Below are 23,200 nucleotides of genomic sequence, written 5' to 3'. Positions count from 1 at the left end.
CAGCTCCTCTCCCCGCAGTTCTGTGGGGAGGTGACTGTTCCCATCACACAGCACTGCACTTTGCCCAGCACTGGTGGGGTAGCTTTAAGGGAAAGCAAATTTCGGTGCCCCGGCCCCATCTTGGAAGATGCACACCACACTCCGGGAAGCATAGTACTTCCCAGCACTTCCCTTGGGCAACACGCTGGAAAGGTCTACACTTCCCAGCCCCCCTTTTGTACTTTCCAAGATGGTAAGCGGCTTCAGAGGGGTTCTTAAAGAGCCCCCCCCCCACCAGGACTGGGGGAAGCAGCACAGCACTGTGTGGAGGCCAACATAGTGGGAGATGGCTCTTATACGGGAGATTTTTTGCCAAAGCGGCCCCCACTTCAAATAAGTGAGTCACTCCTTAGCCTATGCTTGACTACCCCAAAGAGTGCAACATGTATCATCAGCCTGTTGTTTCAATCACGGCAGCATGGTATGAACCAGCCCCAAGGTGTCCAAGCTGGATTCGGAACGTTTCCTAGAAGCACTGGATTGGCTCTAAAAGGCAGGGATTGAGGGGATTAAGCGTCAGTGTAACAATAATTTTATGGATCTCTTATTTCCACAGAGTGTACAGAGTTGCCTAGCTCTCAAGAGGGGGCAGATGAATAAAATGTATTGCTGTGGCATATTTAATCACCCAGTGTATAAAAACCTCAAGGCTCTCTCGATCTGCCAGGTATGCTCCATTTCGCCTGTTCATCAATGCATCTTAATTAGGTTCACAGATGCAATTGTAATATGACTAGTGTAGTAAGCAAATTGTATAAGAGCCCAATCATGGCATCCCAATATATTGTTAATATTTACATAAAATGCAAGGGGGCAGAGGAGGGAGCATACACACCAGTTCTCCATTTACACCATACTCCAGTTTTTCCAGTTCTGTCCAGTGTTCCCTGAAAGCAGGATGCCCAGATGTTGCTGACCACAACTCCCACCATCCCCAATCGAAGGCCATTGCAGCTGGGAATGCTGGGAGTTGTAGTCAACAACATGTGGGAATCCCTGTTACAGGGAACACGGGTTTTGCTTTGTCAGAGCTATAAGGACGAAGGAAACCAGAGCACCAAGTCTGGCACAAGCAGGAAAGGCAAGGCAGGGAGAGGAAAAGGAGCAAGAGAGCGTGCCAAGCCGTAGCTCTGCATTAGGCTCAAGTCTGGCGTTGAAGAGAAAACCAGGCTCCCCCCGACCTAGTAGAACCAAAGCAACCACTCAGGAAACTCTTTGCTATTCTGAAGCCTCCTCAACCCAGACATTGGAAGAAAGCAGCAGGAGCAAGGGATGGGGAGGGGAGGGGTGGGGGTGAGAACAGAAGGGTAATAGGGGAGGGCCCCCTCCAATAACTCTACCCTGCCCATGACTTTTAAAATAAGCAGCATGTTTCTAGTCCTGGTTATTGGGCATAGGATAGCCCTAGCCAGCCCCAGCACAGCATCTCTCCAGCGGCTGTTGCTGGTGTCTCTTATGTTTCTTTTTGGACTGTGAGCCCTTAGGGACAGGGAGCCACTTTTATTTATTTATATTTCTCTGTGACTTTTGTTGAAAAGTGGTATATAAATATTCATAGGAGGAGGAGGAGTTTGAAAGGAGAAAAAAACAAAAGGCAGCTGCCCTGATTACAAGGGGCAACAGGTGAAAGTGCTGGAGCTCTTCTCTACATGGAGCTCCCCGACTGGTCACAGCAGATTGGGCCAACTTCCATGTGAACCTAAATGTGTATGTGAAGGTGCCCCCTCTGCTGGAGAGGGAGTGTATGACTGGACCAGGGAACTGTCTGGAACAAGCTCCACTGTACAAAACCAGAATTTCTACGGTCTTATTACCTTCAGGCAGTCAGAACAATCAGAACACAGGAAGCTGCCTTATACAGAGTCAAACCATTGCTCCATCTATCTCATATGGTCTACATAGACATGATGTTTCTGCTAAGTAAGTAATTTCACCTATTTGAAATTGTGTGTGTTGGGGGAGGGGAAGAGTAAGTCAGGGAATACATCACATTTGCATTTAAATAACCACCAAGATCCTTTAAATTTAGAAATTTATTTTGTTTAATCCACAAGCTTTATAATAGCTTTAGTTAAAAAAAAAAAACCCAAAAACAAAACCCAGTGAGAACATGACAATATCCAAAGTTCAGGTCCTCCAGACTTTCAGAAATCACAGCTCTGAAAGTTACACACTATTCTGAAGACCCACAACGAGACAAAAAAGAAAATGAAAAAACAATGAATGGGGCAGCAACAACATTTCACAGAACAAAACTGTATGCAAAAATTTGCAGAGTCTGCAGATGATGGGAACTGCCTTTAAAAAACACAACCTGAAGTGGGGGTAGGTGGGGGTAGTAAAGTACAAATATAATTCCAGTGTGTACCATCCTCAAATTCTAATTCTGGGCTTAAGCAGAAGATATAGGCAACCACCAAGAAACCTGGGTATTTGCAAGTATTCCTACGCAATGTCGTTCATAACTAAACAGTGGCTTCCCTGTGTGTACAGACCACAATAGCTTGGGGCAAGAAATCAGATTAGAAACTTAATCAACTTTTGGATTGTGGCACTTTAAAGGCATTGTGGGATCTGTGAGCCTTGTTCTAAAACTCCTGAAGGTCCATGGATGGGGCAAAGAGGCAAGAAATCCTTCCTGCATTTTAAAAAAAAAAGTTCTAGTGAAACAATGTCAACTGTTGAAAGAGGTCACTAGTACACTGTGAATACTTTTTTTCCTGTAATGAAGATCCATGCCCTTTTTTTTAAACACATGGTAAACTTCAACCTAGCAATTATTACAACCAATGTTAAAGTCTAAAGCTCAAACACATTTTAGCAATTTGAAATTGAAGTCTGAGTACAAACCAAATAAAATGTACATTATATCAAATGCTGCTTCTGCCTAAGATGGCGGAGACGTTTGCGCCTTCCTCATGGACCTCAAGGCCTTCTCGCGCAGATGCTTTTCCAAGTCATCGAGGTTATCTTCTGCTTCACTTTCTGTCTCCTTAACATAATGGAAAAACCAACCATTACCTTCTGCAGTCACAGAATATGAACTCTAGTTAGATTTGGCCACAGAGCAGAACTTACATGATACAAACAGCAAAATTCCTAGCTCTTTAGACTAGAAGCGTCAGCATCAGGAATTCTAGTTTGAGAAATTAGAGAGACACTGTAAACCTAAGTGCAAAAATGGAGATTTTGATACCATTTCCTATTTGTAAGCTAGTACAGTAGAATTTGGCAGGGCATGATCTCTTTTATGCACTGGCGTTCAAGGACAAATTACACACCCTCAATTTGCATGGAACTCAGCTGTGCGTAATGGGACTGGGCCTATGTTCTGGTGTGCCCCTTGCCCCTTTAAGAGGTGCTGCAAAGAGCAGGGCCTCCCCCAATTTGTGCTGATCTTAGTAGAGGCATTTACTCCTAACTTCCAAGAGGGAGATTCTGTTTGCCACCTAGGATGACCAAGGCCCCTGCCTTCCAGGCATGGATACTACTGTTCCCATCTTCAGCACACAATGAGGTTTACTCTAAACCCACCAAGGATGCATGTCTCACGATGCACTGCAAGAGTGGTGTTGAATGAGCAGCAGGGTGAATGGGCCTGGAGACAGCAGCCAAAGCGTTATCCAGCATTGAAAAGCCCAGAACCCTTTGGTTACTGGCCATTTTCCAGACAAGGCACTCCCACGTTTCCAAGCTTTCTTCTGAAACCTAGGGAGCTGGAAGCATGTCTCCTTAAAACACTAAAATACAGACACTCTTAGGATGCCAAATGTGGCAGGCAGCAGATCAGTGTGTCTTCAGGTGCCTGGAGTATGTTCACCGCCATGAATATATTCACTTCTGCCATTTATCCCTGGATAACTGTGCGAAGATGCACCTTTCAAAGTGGTGGTTCTCCAATATTTAGCAGGGCGAAAGCAATGCCCCCATTCAGTCCAGCAGAGCATCTCTTCAGGGGCTATTGATGCCCGCTTTTTAGACTGGGAGCCTTTGGGGGACCATTTTCTCATTCCTCTTGCTATAAACTGATTTGAGAACAGTTATGTTGAACAGCAGTATATACACATTTCTTTATATCATCATCATCATCATCATCATCATCATCATGTATTCTTAAACCATATGAAAAGATGCAAGCTTAGTGTTTGGTTACAATGGTTTTGTAACTTGATATTTTGCTATATCAGTCAGGATCCACTCCACCCTCAATAGTCACCTTTTTGGGCTCTACGTTTTTCTCTGGATCATCCTGGGCAGGTGTGGTAAAACCAGCCATGGCAGCAGCTACTGCAGCCTTCTCTTTCTTATGCTTTTTGTGCTTCTTGTGCTTCTTATCCTTTTTATGCTTCTTATCCTTCTTCTTCTTCTTCTTCTTGCCACCTCCTTCCTGATCAGAATTCTGAAACATCAAGCAGTTCATTTAAACTCACACACAGTATTTAAGGCTGCAAACCTTGCACTAATTAAGAACACCACACACATTGTCAAGGAATACAAATCCAAGCTGACTCCTAGGCAGAGGCTATTTATTTGCACAGCAACATACATGCAAGGCCCTCAGACTGGAAACTAAAGCTGGCTCATCATATAAAAGCACAATATAAAGTTAATAGTCAATTTAGCTCAGAGGAGAGATTTACAAATGTGTTTGCTCCAGCACACACTAGGTGAGAGTTTAAGAAGATAGTTGATTAAATAACTGCATAGTTTAAGAAAGGGGCATTGTGTTAGAAGATACACACCCTTACAGGTGATGGGCTTGGTGTAGGACTTTTAGCCTTCTTTGCAGGTGCCGTTGGTGACCAGTGAGCAGAGGGCGACAGAGACTGAGCAGGAGATGGAGGCGCTGTATGTTTCTTGGGGGGTGGCTCGGGTGATCCCGATGCAGACCTGGATGAAGATCCCCTTCTCGGAGAATGCGGACTTGGTGTAGAAACCCTTAGAAGAGGAAAAAGCCTAATCAGAACATTCTGTATGGCTCAAATCCTCACTCAAGCTATAAAACTCACTGGGGGTAACCTTGGGCCAGTCACACTCTCTCAGCCTAACCAACTTTACCAGGTTGTTGTGGTCCTGGATACTCTTCATCAGAGTTCCATGCCACCAATGTGGGATTAAGGAACTGTGTCTGAGCGCATTCACACTCAGTGCCCCGAGTCATAAAAGGAGAGGAATCTGCAGAGAGCTTGTGGAGCAGCACAAAGCTCATCTGGTCTCTCTTGATGTAGGTTGCTAGCAGCCTGAAGTTTATGTTCTTTCTTCTCCCCTGGGTCAAAGAAAAAGATTGGCCCCTCCCTCCTACCAGCCAAAAGCTTCTGACTGGCCCTGTCTAGAGCAGGAGGTCAGTGACAATCCCAAGCTTCCAGATACAAGCCTCTTCTGAGGGAAAAATGTAGTACATAGAAAATCAGCTGCAATATTCGACTTGGCTTATTGAGCCTACACACAAAGGGGCCTGTTTGATCAACACACTACTTTTATTCCTAAATAAAAAAAGAGATCTATGCATTTTCTATTCTATACCAACCACAGCTACTTATTCTGAATTCCCCTCACCTCTTGTTTCACAAAAACTCTTCACTTCTATGCTCAGAATTATGCATCTCAGTCAATGCATCATGTTCAAATAAGCATGTTAGTATATACATACTCTATGTGCAGGCTTTATTCTGAAAGTAGCTCTTGCAGTTTTGCAAATGCCAACTTAAAATTCCTTCTTGCCATTTTATTATAGCTCTAGGGCAATCCCTTCAAAATAAGAGGAAATAACAAATGCTTGCAGTTATACATAAATTGTGTCCTGATGTCTGATATGGACTGAGCACAAGGAAGTTGCCTTACACAAAGTCAAGCCATTAAGTCCATCAAGCTTGGTACTGTCTGCACACTGGCAGCAACTCTCCAAGGTTTCAGTCAGAGTCTCTCTTAGCCCTACTTGGATATGCCAGGTATTGAGCCTGACACCTTCTGCATACAAAGCAGATGCCCTACAACTGCGCTATGGACCCATCCTGGAATGTGGCATACCTGGGTCTGCCTTCCAGGCACTGACCACACCAAGACCTGCTTAGCTTCAAGAAGGCAGCTGTATCATGTGCCCCTAGACCATGTTCTGAGATCCACCCTCAGCCACAGGGGGAAGTGATTTGTATAATTATTAACCCATTCCAACTAGGACTTCAACAGGGTTATATTTTTTTCCAACAGGAAAATCACGAGACTGACTCAGGACTTCTAATGTTCCCAGACTTTTCTTAGCCCTCTGCCTTCCCAACACAAAATGCATCACTTTAAGCTGCCAAGGAGTCACTCACTTCTTTGACTTCTTGGGTTCAGGGGTCCTTGAGACTCTCCGGATTGGCCTAGTGCTTGGAGATGGAGACTGTCTTTGCTGAGGCGAAGACGAAGGTCCCCTGCGCAGCGGTGGGGGACTTGAAGAGGTACGGGAAGGCCTAGGTCGCGGGGACGGAGAATGCCGTTTACTCTGCACTGGGGAGCGAGGTTCACGGTTGGACCTGCTGGGAGGAGACCCCTTCCTGTGCTTGGAAGATATTGATGGCGAACGTCTCTTTGCCAGAGGAGAGCTTCTCTGTTTGGGTGGTGGAGAGCGAGAAACTCTGAGTTTCGGTTGTGGGGAAGGCGACGCCCTTCGCTTGGGAGGGGGAGAAGCTGTTCTTCTCTTCGGAGGTGGTGAAGGCGAGTATCTTCTCTGAATTGGAGGAGAGTATCTTCTGGGTGTAGGAGAATGCCGACGAGGTGGTGGTGACGGAGACCTAAGAAATGCAGAAAGGAAGTTTAGGCAGTGCAGAAAGATTTCCAAATTGTGCTCAGTGGGCAAAGCAGTTTTCTTTCACTGTAATTGCCCCTAAAAGCCAGTGCACACATATGGATTAGGAAGACTACATAGTCTTTGTGCACAATGTTTCTTAGTGCTGCTAAAGCAGCTTCAATAGTTAAATATATCAATGTTTTTTGTAATTCAGTTACTTGTTTCAAAACAACAATGGCTGTACCTAATCAGGCATGTTGTTCATAAGCAATTTTTAAATAATAGCAACCCTTTCACAAAGAAGTGCATTTTACAAAAAGAGCAATACAGCCAATAGCATTCCTACCTTCGGCGTGGTAATGAAGGTGACCTGCGCCGTCTTGGAGGAGGGGCAGGAGAAGGAGAGCGCCGTCTTCTAGCTGGCGGTGGTGAGGGACTTCTCCTCCTCCTACTAAATGAACAGAGAAAAAAGTCTCAGTAGACGGACCTGACAATGCATATGGATCCAACAGCATATTGTGCCTCCTACTGGCAAGGCAACCCCAATCTAGTCTTCAGCTGCAATCCCTGCTTAACACTGCATTACTAAACTGCCTGGTTTGTACAGCTGGATTATTAAGGTGCTCTATGGTAGCCAACAAGCCTTTACATTCATTAAAAAAAAATCTCTGTGCATGGGGAGCTGCCAAAAAGGTTATTACACAGCTTTGGAAGGACAAATTTACCCCTGAATTGTAAGTTTGGATAAATGATATGTGTTCCTCATCAGCATTTGAACTCATTTTCCCCCACCCCAACAGAAAGGTGAGGAATTTTCAGCAACTGGATTTAGTTTTAATTGGGAACAAAGCATGAACTTCATGATACGAACATAATGTACCACCAAACAGAACCTTCTTCGGAGTTTATAGTTCTTCAAAGCATGAAGAACTATAAGTTAAGAAGAAGATTCTTCTTGGTGGTATATTATGTTTGTACCATGTTAATGGTCAAGGGATATTTTTCATGTTTGCTTTCTTCCTTTTTAATTTTATTTCTTATCCTTAATTATATTATATAATACTACTACCACTACATTATTATATTGATCACCACTAAGCTTCAATCTTTGTAGAATCAGGAAAATCCCATGTTTCTGAAATTTTTGAAATATTTTCTACAATCATAAGTAACTTGGGGGTTTCAGGAAAAAGTAAAAGTAAAAAGAGTTCTGAACAACATGAATTAGTAGTAAAACTATGCTACAATATTGCAACTCTGTACAAGTGAAAACCCTAGATATCCATCTTATTCAGAGGTTGTCTAAAATATGCTGTACTTGCGTACAGCATTTAAAACGGGGTCAGAAATTCTACCCCATCCTGTCATATTAACCTCCTACTCTGCACTGCTCACGGATATGCCAACATTCATCTGAAGAGGCAAATGCCATATCTGTGACGTCAGGCACTTCTGTGACTGGAAGGCTGGGTGAGTGACAGGGCGGGACTTCTGGCCCTGCTTTAGACACTCTATGTCTGTACAGCATCTTTTAGATGACATCTGAATAGGGCTATGAACACTGTGCTATGAAGTGATATTTCTGTAACAAGATGTTTTCAGCAATACAGAAGCTGGTGAAGTGCGGAGTCTACCTTCTGTGGGACAGGTCGTCTAGAATTTTATTTATTTATTGTTAAATGTATATACCACCTTTCATTAAAAACAATCCCAAGGCGGAATGATTAACCATAAACAATGCCTAAATGGAAATGCCTAAATGGCAACTCACTAAGAGTTCCAAGATACAATATGAGATTTTCATGAAGATGCCAAGTTCTGAGAGTTGGAGAAAGAGTCTAACCAAATTTTGTATAACAATTTGGAACACCCCACAGTGTCTGGCTGTACCACTGTTCTATGCTATTCCCCCCCGCCCCCAGTTGCAGAAATGAAACAGACTCCTTTCTCCATTTCCCATAGCATCCTCCTATTTAATAGGCAGTAGCGAGGAAGCAAGTGATGGTTCTGGTTAGATCAGTCACAAAAGCAACTTTTCTAAAGCCCTTTAAAACTTAATCCTAATTAGCAGGTCCACCTGCTAACTAACCTTTTAACCATTGGCGACTGCCACCTCTTTCCCATCTGCATCCTGACAGCAGTGGAGAAAAGAAAATGAAAGGTCAAACACCCCACACAGTTACTTGCTAAGATGAACTTTCAGGCAGGAAGTCCCTGAGCGGCAATTCTCTGCAATTGAGTAATCCCTTTGTGCTGCCTCAAGAGAAATCCCTAGTATGAACATTAATGACAGAAAACAGCAGATCCTATGGAACAGACAGGAACTTCACAGATCGTATGAAAGGGCTAACTTTACACAGTATGTTCTCAGTTTGGACCAAGTGCTGGATTTTGTTTTGACTGTAAAAAGTACAACTAGTACTAATTCATACAGTGCGCCAGTACAGATGTCATATATTGCAAAAGATTAAACTTTGGCTTCACATGACATCCCTGAGCTTCAGGAACATGCATGCCCCCACTCCCCTGACCATGAGAGTCACAGAAGAACTCTACTTCCAGCTGTGCTGGAAAAGGAGATTGCTTGTGAAGTCCGAATCGATCGATTCTGGCTCATTCTATCCCAAGTTGCAGAATAAACCACAACCTGAGCCTGATATCTGAAGTTCAGATGGTTGTTTTATTTTCAGCTTCCAGGATCAGTTGATTTAGACATCATGACTAACCTTGGCTTCTTTCAAATCACAAATAGGAAGTAGAATTCTTCGAAGGCTTGCATGGTCAGGGAAGGAGGGCACGTGTGCTCCTGAGGCTCAGGGGCATCACATTAAGCCCAGGTTTAAACTTGGCTACACATGGCATCTGAATCAGCCCATTAAGATACCCAGAAAGCAATGGCACATTGACTGCTACTAGGAAATGCCAGCTTATGCATACAAAATGAATGACTTTACCGAGGGGAAGAGTCTTTCTGCCATTTGCGTGGAGAAGGAGATGGGCTGCGGGAATGAGAGCGTCTTCGGCGTCTACCCACTTCACCATTCTTCACATTTGACTTTTTTGGCCGTTCCTCTTCAGAGGAAGACGACGAACCAGAATCTAACATGAAATGGAACATTTTAGTAAAAGTGTTGCATGAAGATGACAATCAAAGTCAATATCTTGTGCTGAACTGTGGTTCTGTTCTTTAAAATATTTTCCACAACCAGCAGAGGGTGTGTGTGTGTGTGTGTGGGTATGGGTGTGGGTGTGTGTTTCAAATTCCATCAATAAGCCTACAAAATCAAAATGTCTACCATAAGAGGTAACTGTAGGCAAGTTTACAAATCAATATGTGAAACTAGTTACCTAAGGGTTTGATAACAAATCTATAGGTACTATTTAAACATGCTTCCTATCTGGGAGGGAGTGTGTGCGTAGATTTTGTCTCCTCATTTCATCCTAATACTACGGAGATAAGCCAATTAGGGCTGTTATTGCCATCTAGGTCATACTAGATGATGTTTCAAGGAGCTCTATCTAAATTCTTGTTCCAATTCATGCATAATGTTTCTTTCTGTCAGCAACCCAGTCCCACTGGTACCCATGGTCTTCCAAGAACACAGCTAGTCATTTGTTTTTAAAAACATGAAGCAAGCTTGCAAATTAACACCTTCGCTCAGAAAAAGAACTAGCCCCATACAGTGCAGGCCAAGTGGCTGGATTTGCAAGCAAACTTCACACGTGCCTGAAAAGTGTGCACACTCAAGCAACATATGTTTTACACTGAATCACTAGCGCAGGGCTACACAACTTTGGCCCTCCAGCTGTTTCTGGACTACAACTCCCATAACCCTCAGCTATGGTAGCCATTAGTCCGGGATTATGGAAGTTGTAGGCCAACATCTGCAGAAAAGGCCAAACTTCTGCAGTGCATCACTAGATGCTTCTGCAGTGCATCACTGTAGAACACAACAAATGGTGGTTAACAGTAAACAAAAGCAACAGAACACAAACAAATGGTTGTTAAGTGGCCCTCGGTTTTCATCACTGGACATGGATAAGCAAATGAAATGCAAAAGGGGCTGGGGAGAAAGAGACAATGCATTTTGCTAGTAAAAAGAAATACACTAGCAAATCTCTAAAGATGTATGCAAGCGTCTTTATGCAAGATTTGGATGAGATCTCTAGATCTGGATCCTGGAGAATCTTCTGAAGATACATGCAAAATACTGCTCTACCAACATTCAGCATAACCAGTCACAGAGGGAACAAGGTGCACACCTTCCTATGTGGCATTAGCTTGAGCCCATCAAGACATCGTACATCAAAGAAGAACTTCTGATAACTCATCCTGACCTCTGTAGAGTATCTCACATTTAACAAACGAGTAATTTAAGAAGTTAGCTGCAGTGCACTCAGAGTTTTACTCTGATGCACTCTCTCCTCTAACAGCTTTCTTCAGAACAATCATTGCACCTGTTCCCATCTCTTTTGATATCTGCACTGCTCATCCCTGCTTGAGTGCAGAACATTGGGGCGGGGGCATTATGAATGCTGCTGATTGAGACTGCACTATTTGGTGACCCTTACTGGACAGAGCCACATTTTCACAAAATATTAAAATCTTAGGCATGCGTACTTGGAACAAAATCGAATGTTTTTCCAGTGCTTAAGATCAGACTGCTAGAAGTGTAAAAATACCTTACCAGATGAAGACTGCTGGTTCTGTCTTCTGTACTGTCGCCTCTGTTGCACAGAATCTGCAGCCGCCATTTTACCACCCTTGTCTTCTTCTGAAAAGGGTACAATTTGGAACATTAAAAGATTGTACAGTATTGTAAACTTGTTCCATGTCAACGGTAATAGTGTAGAATGTACTCTATATTCACTGAGGACATCATGATGCATCTTCATGTAAAAAGCTACAAACTGAAGTTGGATGTTACCTACTGGGAATATTAATGGGTATTTGGGTGCTTAACACAATGCATTAAGTCTCAGAATCTCAAAAATACTTAACTCATTCAATGTTTGAAACGTGCAAGTTAGAAGTACAAGTCGGAACCTTACCTGATTCTGACAATTCTACTTTTCTAGGTTTGGGTGCCGGTGAAGGAGATTCCCTTTTTTCAATACTTTTGTGTTTGGGTACTGGAAAGAAACAAGAACATACATAGTCATAGGAGCAGAAGAAGCTACCTTAAGAGTCAGACCATTGTTATATCTAGCCCAGTATTGTCTACACTGATTGGCAGGAGTCTCTCCCAGCTCTACCTGGAGATGCCACCAGGGATTGAACCAGGGACCTTCTTATGGAAGGCAGATGCTCTACCACTGAGCTATGGTTCCATCCATAGTGATAATGCCCCTATCCATATGATACTTTCAGTGTGCTAAAACTCCTCATAATGCTTATCTGAAATGTCCTACCAATATAACCACCACCATTTTGGTGCAGAGGATGGAGTGGAAACCCAGCTTCAGATCCCTGCTCAACCGTGAAAGGTTGCCATGTCACCCTGGGCAAGGCACTCACTCTCAGTCCAAGCTACCTCACAGAGCTCACTGCAGAGATAAACTGAGAATTAAAATGAAAAACATGCAATGGGTTTACTCTACCTGAGGTCCTACTGGGAGAGACTGAGCCCCGGGGTTTTCTTCCACGGTTTGACTGTTGAGGTGTTGGAGACCTGCGTGGCTTTGGGGGCGGACTTGGCGGTGGGGAAGGCCTATGTCTTCGCCTAGGAGGACTTGCAGAAGGAGACAGTCTACGTGCTTTACGAGGAGGGCTGGATACAACCCGCTTGGGTGGTTTCTTTGGTGGAGAGCGGGAACGTGAAGAGGAGGAGGAGGAACTACTTCCCGATAAAGATGCTGATGACCGTCGTCTCCTGCAAAATTCAAAGTTGGCATTAAGTAAACTCTGATTAGGCATTTTAACACCCCGTAACAAGCAAGTTTGCATTGCCTTGTTTTCTTAGTAAGGTCTTACTAGCTCCTACTAAAGTATTTCCAGGAGTTCAATAGGGTTTAGGCTTTTGCTCTACTATGGAAGAGTAACAAATCCATAATAATCCATAATCTGTTTCCCAAAAGTTCAGTAAAATCATTATTTGCATTTTCCTTTTATTTTAAGTATACTGGTAAAAGCATTAATGATTCAGAGAGTTCTGCTAGTTTAGTTTTCAAGGAAATTGAAAAAATTGTGACTTTTTCCAAACATGAAAAAAATGAACACATCAGCACTGAGAGTTAGAACTAGACTGATTTATTAAACTAAACTTAAGATAGGCCCTCTAGAATTCTGCGGCACAATCTGTGGTCAGTTCTGTTGCAATTATGTACCTGCTGATTCCACCTTTGGCTGCAGAATTTCTGAGAACCTGAAAAAAAGAAACCCTACCTTGAGCAACACTCCTTAGATGATGTTATAAAGCTGTTAAACTACACTTATACTAAATTTTAAAACTACCTTTTAAAAAATAAAAGATAAGCAAGGTTTCAGCATCCAGTTACAATTTTTGCAAAGAACTATTTGAATTCAAGAGACATAGGAAGCTGCCTTATACTGAGTCAGGCCATTGGTCCATCTAGCTCAGTATTGTCTGCACTGACTGGCAGCAACGTCAAAGTTTTAGGTAGGAGTCTCTCCCATCCATCTCCCAGGGAGGAGAGCTAATCTTGTGGTAGCAAGCATGAACTGTCCCTTTTGTTAAGCAGGGTCCATCCCTGGTTGTATTTGAATGGGAGACTACATGTGAGCACTGTAGGAAATTCCCCTTAGGGGATGGGCCATTCTGGGAAGAGCATCTACATACTTGTATGGAGAAGGTTCTAAGTTCCTCCCTGGCATCTCCAAGATAGGGCTGAGAGAGATTCTTGCCTGCAACCTTGGGGAAGCCGCTGACAGTCTGTGTAGACCAGTGTTTCTCAATGTTTTTGGAGTCATGGACAGGTACATTATTTGTGTGCCGTTTCCTGGCCCAGCAGTTAGTAAAGGGTTTGGCCCCCTCGCCCCCCACCCCCAGGCACCCCCCAAAAAACCAATTTCAGACACCTCTCTGGAGCTCATTTCCAGGCAGCCCTTGCTGCTAGATAATGTTCATTTCAAGGAAGCAAAATGAACATTATCCAGCAGCAAGGGCTGCCTAGAAATGAGCTCTGGAAAGCTCCCGCCAGCCCAAAATTGTTTTTTGGGGAGTGATTTTTATTAGTGATGATGGCTCACGGACCGGTACCCAACACCTTGCGGACGAGCACTGGTCCACAGACCAGTGGTTGAGAAACACTGGTGTAGACAATACTGAACTAGATGGACCAATGGTCTGACTTGGTATATGGTGATACCAGGATCAAACCTGAAACCTTCTGCATACATGCTCTACCAGTATCCTATGATCAGAGTATCAGGAATATGGGCCTACACTAAGCAGTTTGGGAGCAGTGGTTTTTAAACTTCATTCCAGGAATATCTTTCTTCCCTGAAAGCTCTCTTGCCTAAATGCTACCAATTTCCCCCTGCAATGTACAAGAGGTGTGCTGGGTGTATTCCAGGTGATAGTCTCCATTCATGAGAGGCAAGAGGGAGACCCAAGAGGTCTGGATCAATGCCCTGAAAGAGCAAGGAGAGCTGGTCTTCAGGTGGCAAGCATGAACTGTCGTCTTTGCAGGGTACACCCTGCATCTGCATTTGAATGGGAGAAGACTGTTAAGATATTCCTTTTAGGGGATGGGGTCACTCTTGGAAGAGCGTCTGCATGCTTGCATGCAGAAAGTTCCAAGTTCCCTCACTGACATCCCTAGACAGGGCGAGAGAGACTCCTGCCTGCAACCTTGGAGAAGCCGCGGCCAGTCTGGGTAGACAATACTGAGCTAGATCGACCAATGGACTGACTTGGTATAAGGCAGCTTCCTATGTTCCAACCTGTGTGCCACAGAATCTTTCACAATCCACAAGAATTTCATGGCAGACACATGGTGGATGTGGAAAGGGTTCCCTGAATATAAAAGGCTGGAAAGCAACTGATTTAGGTATTTTAGTCTAGCTTGCAAGTCTTTTAAGAATAGTATTTTTATAAAGTGGGAAGGGTGGGGCAGCCTTAACAAAAAGTAGCATAAAATGCTGTTTTCCTGGGGGAATTTTCAAATGTGTTTTATGCAAAGCATCTGTGCATTCTAGTTTTCCCATGCTTAAAAGCTGTTCTGTTTCTCACAGCTGCCAACTGAAAGTCAGCTGTAGGATGTTTAACATTAGCTACGTTGGTTCTCTGAAAGCAAACCTTCTTCATTTGTTCAGGTCTAGGAGACCTGAATAATTTCATCACAAAGGTTCTGCTACTTTAAAAAAAAAAAAAAAAAGGAGCAAGCCACAAGGAATAAATGTGAAATTTCTTTTGTGAAATAACACAATGCACAATTTTCCATAACCTATATTTCATAATCTTTAGTTTAGGACAGGCTCTTCAAGTGAGGAAACCAGCATATACACAAAAAGTCTCATCAGATTTATCAGGATTTGTTAATAAATTTCAGGAAGGATATGAAGTGATAGGCAACAAAAAGCAATTGAATTTGAAGCCTCTTACTTCCTCTAGTTTCATACTGTAATACTGAACTCTGCGCATCAAAGTTTTAAGGAAGAGTAGCAATTCATGACCAATTCCAAGCAAAATAATTTCTTATTTCTCAGTTCTCGCTCCCCTACCCAAAGGAAGATTGCATCTTATAAGCGGAAACATCAGAACTTTCAAATATTGCCAAATCTGTTAAATGCTAGAAGGGACTCTTGCTTCTAAATTCGAGATTGTTACCGTCTCAAGGGAGATCTGCTCCTTCTGTGTCTAGGTGGAGGCGGAATGCGTCTCGGTGGGCTTCTTTTCCGAGGAGATGGTCGTCGTCTTGGGCTAGGCCGCCTCCTTGGAGAGTATGATCTATTGATACAATTCATGAAAATTCAGGACACTGAACAACTACTTCCTGACGTACAAAGTTACTCAGGCTGAAGATATGCCAGGACTCCAGGTGAAGGGAGTTCCACATCTGTGGGGCAGCCAACACCTGCATACATACAAAACTTGGGGCTACTGATGCAATTAAGGTTCAATTCACAGGTGCAGCAGAATGTGAGCAGCTTTTCTGTGGCAAGATTCCAAGCTGCTCAGTGATAATGTTCGTGAAGAAATTACATGGACAGGGGCCAAGATTTAGTCCCTTTCAATGCCAATGATGATTCTAAGAGGCAGCACTAAGAAATAACAAGAGGACATGAGAGGAGGAACACTTAACCATCACAACAGGATGAAGAACAAACTTATATGGGGTATCCTTTTACCAGGTTTTAATTTTCCTCATTAACACAGCATATATGTAACTTGAAAAATAGCATATACCCAGCTCAACTGCAACAAATTTAAATCTTCTAACCTGGATCGCGATCGATGGCGCCTTCTTGGTCTTGAATGAGATGGAGAACGAGAGCGAGACTTAGACCTTGACTTAGATCGGGATGGAGACCTTTGACGAGTCTTCTCCTTTTCCTTCTCTTTTTCCTTCTTTGAAATTCCTTCTGGAGACATTTCCTTGGTATCTGGCACAGGCTCAATCTTAGGGACTTTCAAGATATCACTGTTGAAACGATGTTTTAAAAATTAAATTCTGGATTACAAAAAACTGAGAAAATGACTTCACACTAAAACTTGACATAATGCACATGGTTCTAGACCATGTTTTGGGTTAGTCAAGAATTCATGGCCCAAGTCATAACTGGTTGTCTAGGAAGAACACATTTTCTCAGGGCACTTGCAAGCCAACCTTGTCAAATCTACTAGCAGAGAAAAGCCTCTGCTGCTCTCAGCTTCCATTTTCAATGTGATGTCCTTAAAAATCTTCAATGTTTGTTTTATAGGTAATGAAAGCAAATTAGAATAATGTTACCATTTACATCTCTCTAAATTATGCCCCAATTTCCCCACAAGCCATCAACATTTTGTCTGGAAGCCAAAAAGATAGAAGAAGAGAGCTGGTCTAATGGGAGTGAGCATGAATTCTCCCCTTTGCTAAACAAGGTTCACCCTGGTTTGCATTTGATGGGTGACTCCATGTGAGCACTGTCTGCTGTTAGATATTTCCCTTAAGGGATGGGGCCATAGCTCAGTGGTAGAGCACCTGCTTACAAGCATAAGGCCCCAGGTTCACTCTCTGGCATCTCCAGGTAGGGCTGGGAGAGACTCCTGCCTGAAACCTTGGAGAGCTGCTACCAGTCACTGTAGACTGGTACACTAGATTGGTCCATCTAGGCAGCTTATCATCTAAGACTCTGAAGCTATATCCACTGGGCTTAAAAAGTAAGATACCACCATGTGAAGAAGCAGGTTCCTTAGCCAACAGCATTTGTGGTGCACCAGAAGCATCTGCATGCAGAATGTTCCAAGTTCCCTCCCTGGCATCTCCAAGATGGGGCTCAGAGAGACTCCTGCCTGCAACCTTGGAGAAGCCGCTGCCAGTCTGTGTAGACAATACTGAAATAGATGGACCAATGGTCTGACTCAGTATATGGCAGCTTCCTATATTCCTAAAGCAGGCACATGTGCACAGAAGAAATCACCCCATGTAATAAAACTATTTCATATAACAGTTGGTAACCAAGCTACAGAATAAAGGTTGTAATTAAGTGAGAGGGGGAAAGGCCTCACAATACCTGGTAGACGTGGCCTCTTGGATCAAAGTTTCTCTTATTTTGATTGAAGGCTCTGGTTCAGGAGTCTCTTCTTTCTTTTCAGGTGCAGGAGTAACACTACGACTCTTCGTTTTATGATGTGGGGATCGGGAATGGCTGCGTTTTCTCTCTTTCCTGACTGGTGATGAACGCCTTCTAGGGGAAGGAGACCTTGATTTGCGCCTAGGACAAAAATAGATACTTCTAAAAAAAAACAACTAATGAAGTCCAATGTGCATTTCAACAAAGAATATTCATCAAATAACTCATTCTATTTTATTAGTGCACTTAAGACTGGTCATAGACTGTAAGAAGATTACCTATCATCAAAAAACGGAGCATTGGTTTCAGTTGTTGTTGCCAGGGACATCTCATGGATTATCCCCTCCCACTAACTCCGAGGCAGGACAGATCTGATTTGACAGAAAAGAAGAACACACCCACTTGGGGCTGAGGGGGATAACCCCGCCCCAGTTCTTTCGGGCTGAGCCACATATAACCAACATGAGGAGAAAGACAGGTAACAGTCCAACATATGAAGATAGCAAAACAGTAGGTTTCAGTACACAATTCAAACCGAGCAAGAATAACAGAAATCAGAATGGAGAGGGTAACTAGAAGTACCCACCCCAATGCTCAAAGCACCCCCCACAAAAGAGTTACGCCCCCAATCAGGAAGAGGCAAGAAGCACCAAACTGGGTGGGCAGAGATGTCCCTGGCAACAACAACCAAAAGAAGCCTTCATGGTAAGTGAAACCAATGCTCCATTCTCAGTTGCTGTTGCCAGGAACATCATGGGACATACCACAGCTTGGCCTAACCAGGCGGGAGTGCTCTTGCCTATTCCTGAGGGAGGACCCGTTGAAGAGCCCTCCTGCCAAAAGCTGCCTGTATAGTAGAGTGAGGATCTATCTTGTAATGCCTGGTGAACATTGATGGAGTAGACCAGGTTACAGCCCTGCAAATGTCTTGTACATTAGACGAATATGTTGCCGTTGTGGCCACCGCTCTAGTAGAGTGCGCTGTGATGTGGGAAGGCGGTTGCATATGCTGAACTTCGTAAGCCATCGCAATGCATGCCCTAATCCAACAGGCGATAGTGGTAGAGATTACTGCCGATCCCATCGTCCGTGGGTGAAAGGACACAAACATTGCATCTGTGGTTCGATAGGCCGCAGATCTGTCTATGTACTTCCTTAGGAACCTGCACATGTCCAGTTTATGCCACAACTTCTCCTTCTCGTGGACCGGATGAGGACAGGAGGATGGCAGGAATACATCTTGTGACTGGTGGAAATCTGACGTGACCTTTGGGCGAACAAAAGGATCTGGAATAAGCCGAACGGCCTCCTCCTGAAATATACAGAATGATTTGTTAACAGATAACGCTCTCAGCTCTGAGACTCGTCTAGCCGAAGTTATAGCCACCAGGAAAACTAACTTAAAGATCAAAATCTTGATCGGAATTGTAGAGAGATGGGCTCAAAGGGTGGATAATGAAGAGCCTTTAAAACCACATGTAAGTCCCATGTTGGAAATCTGTGTACAGCAGGGGGTGACAAGGTAGCCCCCCTCAAAAATCTCTTGAGGTGTGGATAGGCCTGCCAGGAGTTCTTCCGCTTTCCAGAAATGAGTCATATCAATGAGGCTGCCTGTCACTTTAAGATGTTAGGCCGAAGGCCCTTTTCCAGAGCTTCTTGAAGGAAGTGTAGAAGATGCTTTAGCGTAGCATGACCCCTGGGGATAGAGTGTTGCGCCGTCCAACGTAGGAAGGCCCTCCAGGTACATTGATATATGCGGTTAGTGGAAGGCCTGCGAGAGGCCAGCAGGTCCCCAGCACAGAATCCGAACTGGCTCAGGACTTGCCGCTCAGTCTCCAGACAGCTAGCCTTAACCAGTTTGGGTTAGGATGAAGCAAGGACCCTTGAGACAGAAGGTCGTGGATGGGAAGATGCTCCCATGGTGGATCCGTTGACAGATGGAGGAGCTCTGGAAACCAAGGTCTCCTGGGCCAGAACGGCACTACGAGGATGACCCTTGCTTGAAGAAGCTGTATCCTCCTTAGGACTCTGGCAAGCAAGGGAGTCGGAGAATAAGCGTATAAGAGTCCTTTTGGCCATGGGCTCAATAGTGCGTCCACAGCTATTGCTTCTCTGCAGGGGAACCTGGTCATGAAGTCTTGCAGCTGTGCGTTTTCTGGGGTTGCAAACAGGTCGATTATGGGTTTGCCCATCCTTCTCATGATCTGCTGGAACACCTGTGGATTCAACGTCCATTCGCTGGGACGAAGGTCCTCCCTGCTGAACCAATCCACTATGAGATTCAGCTCCCATCGCACATGATGAGCTGTTATGGTGTTGAGGGTCTTCTCTGCCCAAAACAAGAAGAGAACCACTTCTTGGTGCAGAGACCTGGATTGGGTACCCCACTGACGGTTTACATGGGCTTTTGCCATGGTATTGTCAGTTTTTATCAACACATGGCAACCTCGTACAGTGGACTGGAAGGCCTCCAGTGCTAGGCGGATGGCACACAATTCTCGCCAATTTATGCTGTGCCTCCTTTCCTGCTCATTCCACAGTCCCTGGGCGGACAGGTGAAGGCAATGCACCCCCCATTCCTAACCCCTGTCGCTGGCTCCGTCGTCACTATTGTTTTTGGAGGGTCCAGGAACTCCCTCCCCTGGAAGAGGTTGGCTGGGGACACCCACCAGCGGAGGTACTTCTGAAGCCAGTCCAGAATCACTAACCATACTCGCCTCTTCCGTGTGATGGCATCCTGATGAGGCAACAGGAACCACTGGAGATGACACAGATGTAACCACACCCACGGAACTACCTCTATAGTCGCCACCATAAGACCCAGGAGGCTTGCCAGGGAAGTCAGGAGTGTCGCTGGCGACCGAAGTACACGCCCTACCGTGTTTCCCCGAAAATAAGACAGTGTCTTATATTAATTTTAGCCCCCCAAAATGCACTAGGGCAATTAGCGGTACATCAGAAATTACTGCTAGGTCTTACTTTCGGGGTAGGTCTTACTTTCGGGGAAACAGGGTATCTCCTGTACAATAGTCTCATATCGGTCTTGGGGCAGGAAGAGGCGGTCCTCGACCGTGTTTATCACTACGCCCAGGTGACAAAGCTGGTGGCTCAGGGTTAGCTGGCTTTTTAGCCGGTTTATTACGAACCCATGGTTTTCCAATACTGCGATGGTAAAAGCCAGATCCTGTTGCGCTTGCTGTAGGGAGTGAGACCACATGAGCAAATCGTCCAGGAAAGCGAAGACTAACTCCGCCACCAAGGGAGCCAGCACCTTGGTAAATACACGGGTCGCCGACAACAGTCCGAACAGGAAAGCAGCATACTGGAAATGACGGCCTGCATATTTGAATCGAAGGAACTTTCTGCTGTCCGGGTGCATTGGAACATGCAAATATGCCTCTTTTAGGTCGATGGATGATAGGAGGTCTAGATGATGAAGGGCCTCAGACACTGACCTTAAGGTCTCCATGCAGAAGCGTTCCCACTTGACCCACTTGTTTAGAAATTTTAGGTCCAGGACCGCCCTTCTGGACCCGTCCCTTTTGGGGACGGTGAACAGAATAGAATAGATGCCCCCTCCCTCCTGACGAGAAGGCACTGGTTCCACCGCCCCAATATCCATTAGATGCAGAATGGCTTTTAACATCTGGGAGTGTTTCGCCCAGGAGCGTGGCCTTGGGGTGGGTAGGAATCTGTGGGGAAAAGGGGTGTCCAAGTCTATTCTGTATCCATACTGGATAACCTTTAGAACCCAATTGATGGAACCCAACTGTCTTTTACCGAGGATTCCCAAGCGGGGAGAAAGTCCGTCAAACAGCCCCCTAGGTGAATCACTTGTGAGTCATTGTTGAGGTTTTTGCTTAGCTTGAGTTGCTTGTTGTCTGAAACCTCCTTGCCCTTTATAGGGGAAGCGTTGGCGACCCCAAGAACCTCTCTGTTCTGACCCCTGAAGGGCCAGAAACCCCGAAAGGGCTGAAACTGCTGGAAATTCTTTTTAAAAGGAGGCTTGTCAATTTTACGGGCCGCTAATGGCATTGTTTTATGCTTGTCCTTTGATTCTACTAGGATGTCCTTTAGCGCGGCCTCTCCAAAATGTTTTGTGGCATCATATGCGACTGCAGTGAGATTATTCCTGGAGCTATTGTCTACTGACCAATTTTTCATCCAGAGGTGCCGACGTCGCAGAACAGATGCCGCCGCCACTCGAGAAGTATATCTGATCGAGTCCAAGGTAGCATCCGCTATGAACACCTGCGCCTTCTGTAGTTTGACCAACTGTTGTCTGAGTTTTAAGAAGGTGGATCATTCAAGAGGCCATCTATCCACAACAAGGAGGCCCCTGCTGCCATAGATGCCGCCGCTGCCACTCTAGTAGAGGGAGGAATTTTTTTGTGCCCGTTTGAATGCCAATTCAGCTTTCTTATCGGCTGGGTTCTTTAAGGCAACCTCGCCATCTCTTGGCACTAAAGAATTTGACACCAATTGTGCAATAGGAGCATCAGTGCAAGGCGTCTTTAGTAAATCAGAAGGCTCCTGCTGGAATGAGACAGACATTGGCTTTCTATTAGCCGCTGGGAGTAGCCACTCCTGCTTAATAACCTCAGTAAATAGGTCAAGTAATGGTAACAGCATGTCCTTAGGTTTTGCCCGAGGAAAAACCAAGTCCTCCTTTCCCGAAGTATTAGACTCAGTGGCTGTATTTTGCTGAAGTCCTATGGCCTTAATGACCCTAGACATGAGGGGATTGAAATCTTCCGCCACAAATAACCTTTGGGAGACAATAGCATTATCATTGTCCTCCCCATTTGACCATTCCCCCTCCTCCCTGTCAGGGGGATCTGTGTCCTGAGCCAGGCCCTCAGTTCTGCCAGCATCGCCTTCAACATCAGAGTATAGGACATGTGTAGTAACCGTGCCAGCCTTTATAATAGGCCTAGGATTTAGAGACTTGGGATCCTGAGAGTCATGTTCAGATATGACAGAGGAATGAATTGTGAGCACATCCTTCTTACGCTGAGACCTCTTTTTACTCCTGTTTTACTTTTGCCTTTGTTTTTTTAGGCGAAGAGCTATCGGAGTTACTAGAACAAATACTCTCAGAAGAGGAGTCGAGCCTTTTGTGCTTCCTATGCCCTTTCCTTTTTTAGCAGGCCTGAGCTGCAGTACTGTGTCTACAATAGTGTTTTTAAACCAGGCCTGCCAGTCGGGTGGGACGGTCTTTGGAATGGCGAGGGAAGGGCCAGGAACTAAAGTAACCCGCTCCCCCACAGCCACCACACTGGAGTCAGACTGACCCCAAGGCTCCCCGGTTACCTCCCTTAAAGGTGCTTCTTTGCTGGAAGGACCTGCAGAAGGAAGACTGGTTTGGTCCAAAATGGCAGTTTCGCCCTCCTTTCCCACCATTTCCCCTGATAGGGGCCAGCAGCGCTCCTTTTCCTTGCGTCTGCAGCGCTCTTGTGCCTCTCATATTGCCTGAATCTCCACGGCACAGGGAGGAGGGTTTGCAAAGGGCAGCCTCAGAAAGCCAATCTGGTGAAGCCGGGAGGGGCCGGATGACTGGAGAGCTGCACGCCGGGCCACTGACGATCGAGTCTCGCAGCACAAAGTGAGGAGACTCGAAGCAGACCCAGGAGCAAACAGCTCTGAGGCAGCCG

The 23,200-nt window shown here is 44.9% G+C and overlaps 1 protein-coding gene across 9 annotated transcripts in view; it reads right to left on the bottom strand.

Annotated features, from left to right (window-relative positions):
• Positions 1–2,057: 2,057 nt before the first annotated feature.
• Positions 2,058–23,200, bottom strand: part of SRRM1 (serine and arginine repetitive matrix 1) — a 33,026-nt gene continuing 11,883 nt past the window's right edge. For 6 of the 9 annotated variants that reach the window (XM_053267720.1, XM_053267724.1, XM_053267725.1 and 3 more), the window contains 13 exons: positions 17,487–17,687; positions 16,214–16,414; positions 15,601–15,720; positions 12,410–12,681; positions 11,861–11,941; positions 11,497–11,583; positions 9,763–9,907; positions 8,898–8,939; positions 7,155–7,259; positions 6,354–6,812; positions 4,782–4,977; positions 4,256–4,438; positions 2,058–3,031 (listed from right to left, as the gene is read on the bottom strand). In XM_053267720.1, coding sequence (XP_053123695.1) covers positions 2,927–3,031; positions 4,256–4,438; positions 4,782–4,977; positions 6,354–6,812; positions 7,155–7,259; positions 8,898–8,939; positions 9,763–9,907; positions 11,497–11,583; positions 11,861–11,941; positions 12,410–12,681; positions 15,601–15,720; positions 16,214–16,414; positions 17,487–17,687 — 2,197 coding nt within the window. In that variant the 3' untranslated portion in view covers positions 2,058–2,926. Of the gene's footprint in view, positions 3,032–3,117; positions 3,176–4,255; positions 4,439–4,781; positions 4,978–6,353; positions 6,813–7,154; positions 7,260–8,897; positions 8,940–9,762; positions 9,908–11,496; positions 11,584–11,860; positions 11,942–12,409; positions 12,682–15,600; positions 15,721–16,213; positions 16,415–17,486; positions 17,688–23,200 lie in introns of all 9 variants that reach the window. The other 3 variants (XM_053267723.1, XM_053267721.1, XM_053267722.1) reach the window with 3 other exon arrangements.

The sequence above is a fragment of the Hemicordylus capensis genome, chromosome 7 (assembly GCF_027244095.1).
Source record: "Hemicordylus capensis ecotype Gifberg chromosome 7, rHemCap1.1.pri, whole genome shotgun sequence".
In the NCBI taxonomy this organism is placed as follows: Eukaryota; Metazoa; Chordata; class Lepidosauria; order Squamata; family Cordylidae; genus Hemicordylus; species Hemicordylus capensis.
The sequence above is the reverse complement of the archived record's forward strand: the minus strand, read 5'-3'. Positions and strand labels throughout refer to the sequence as shown.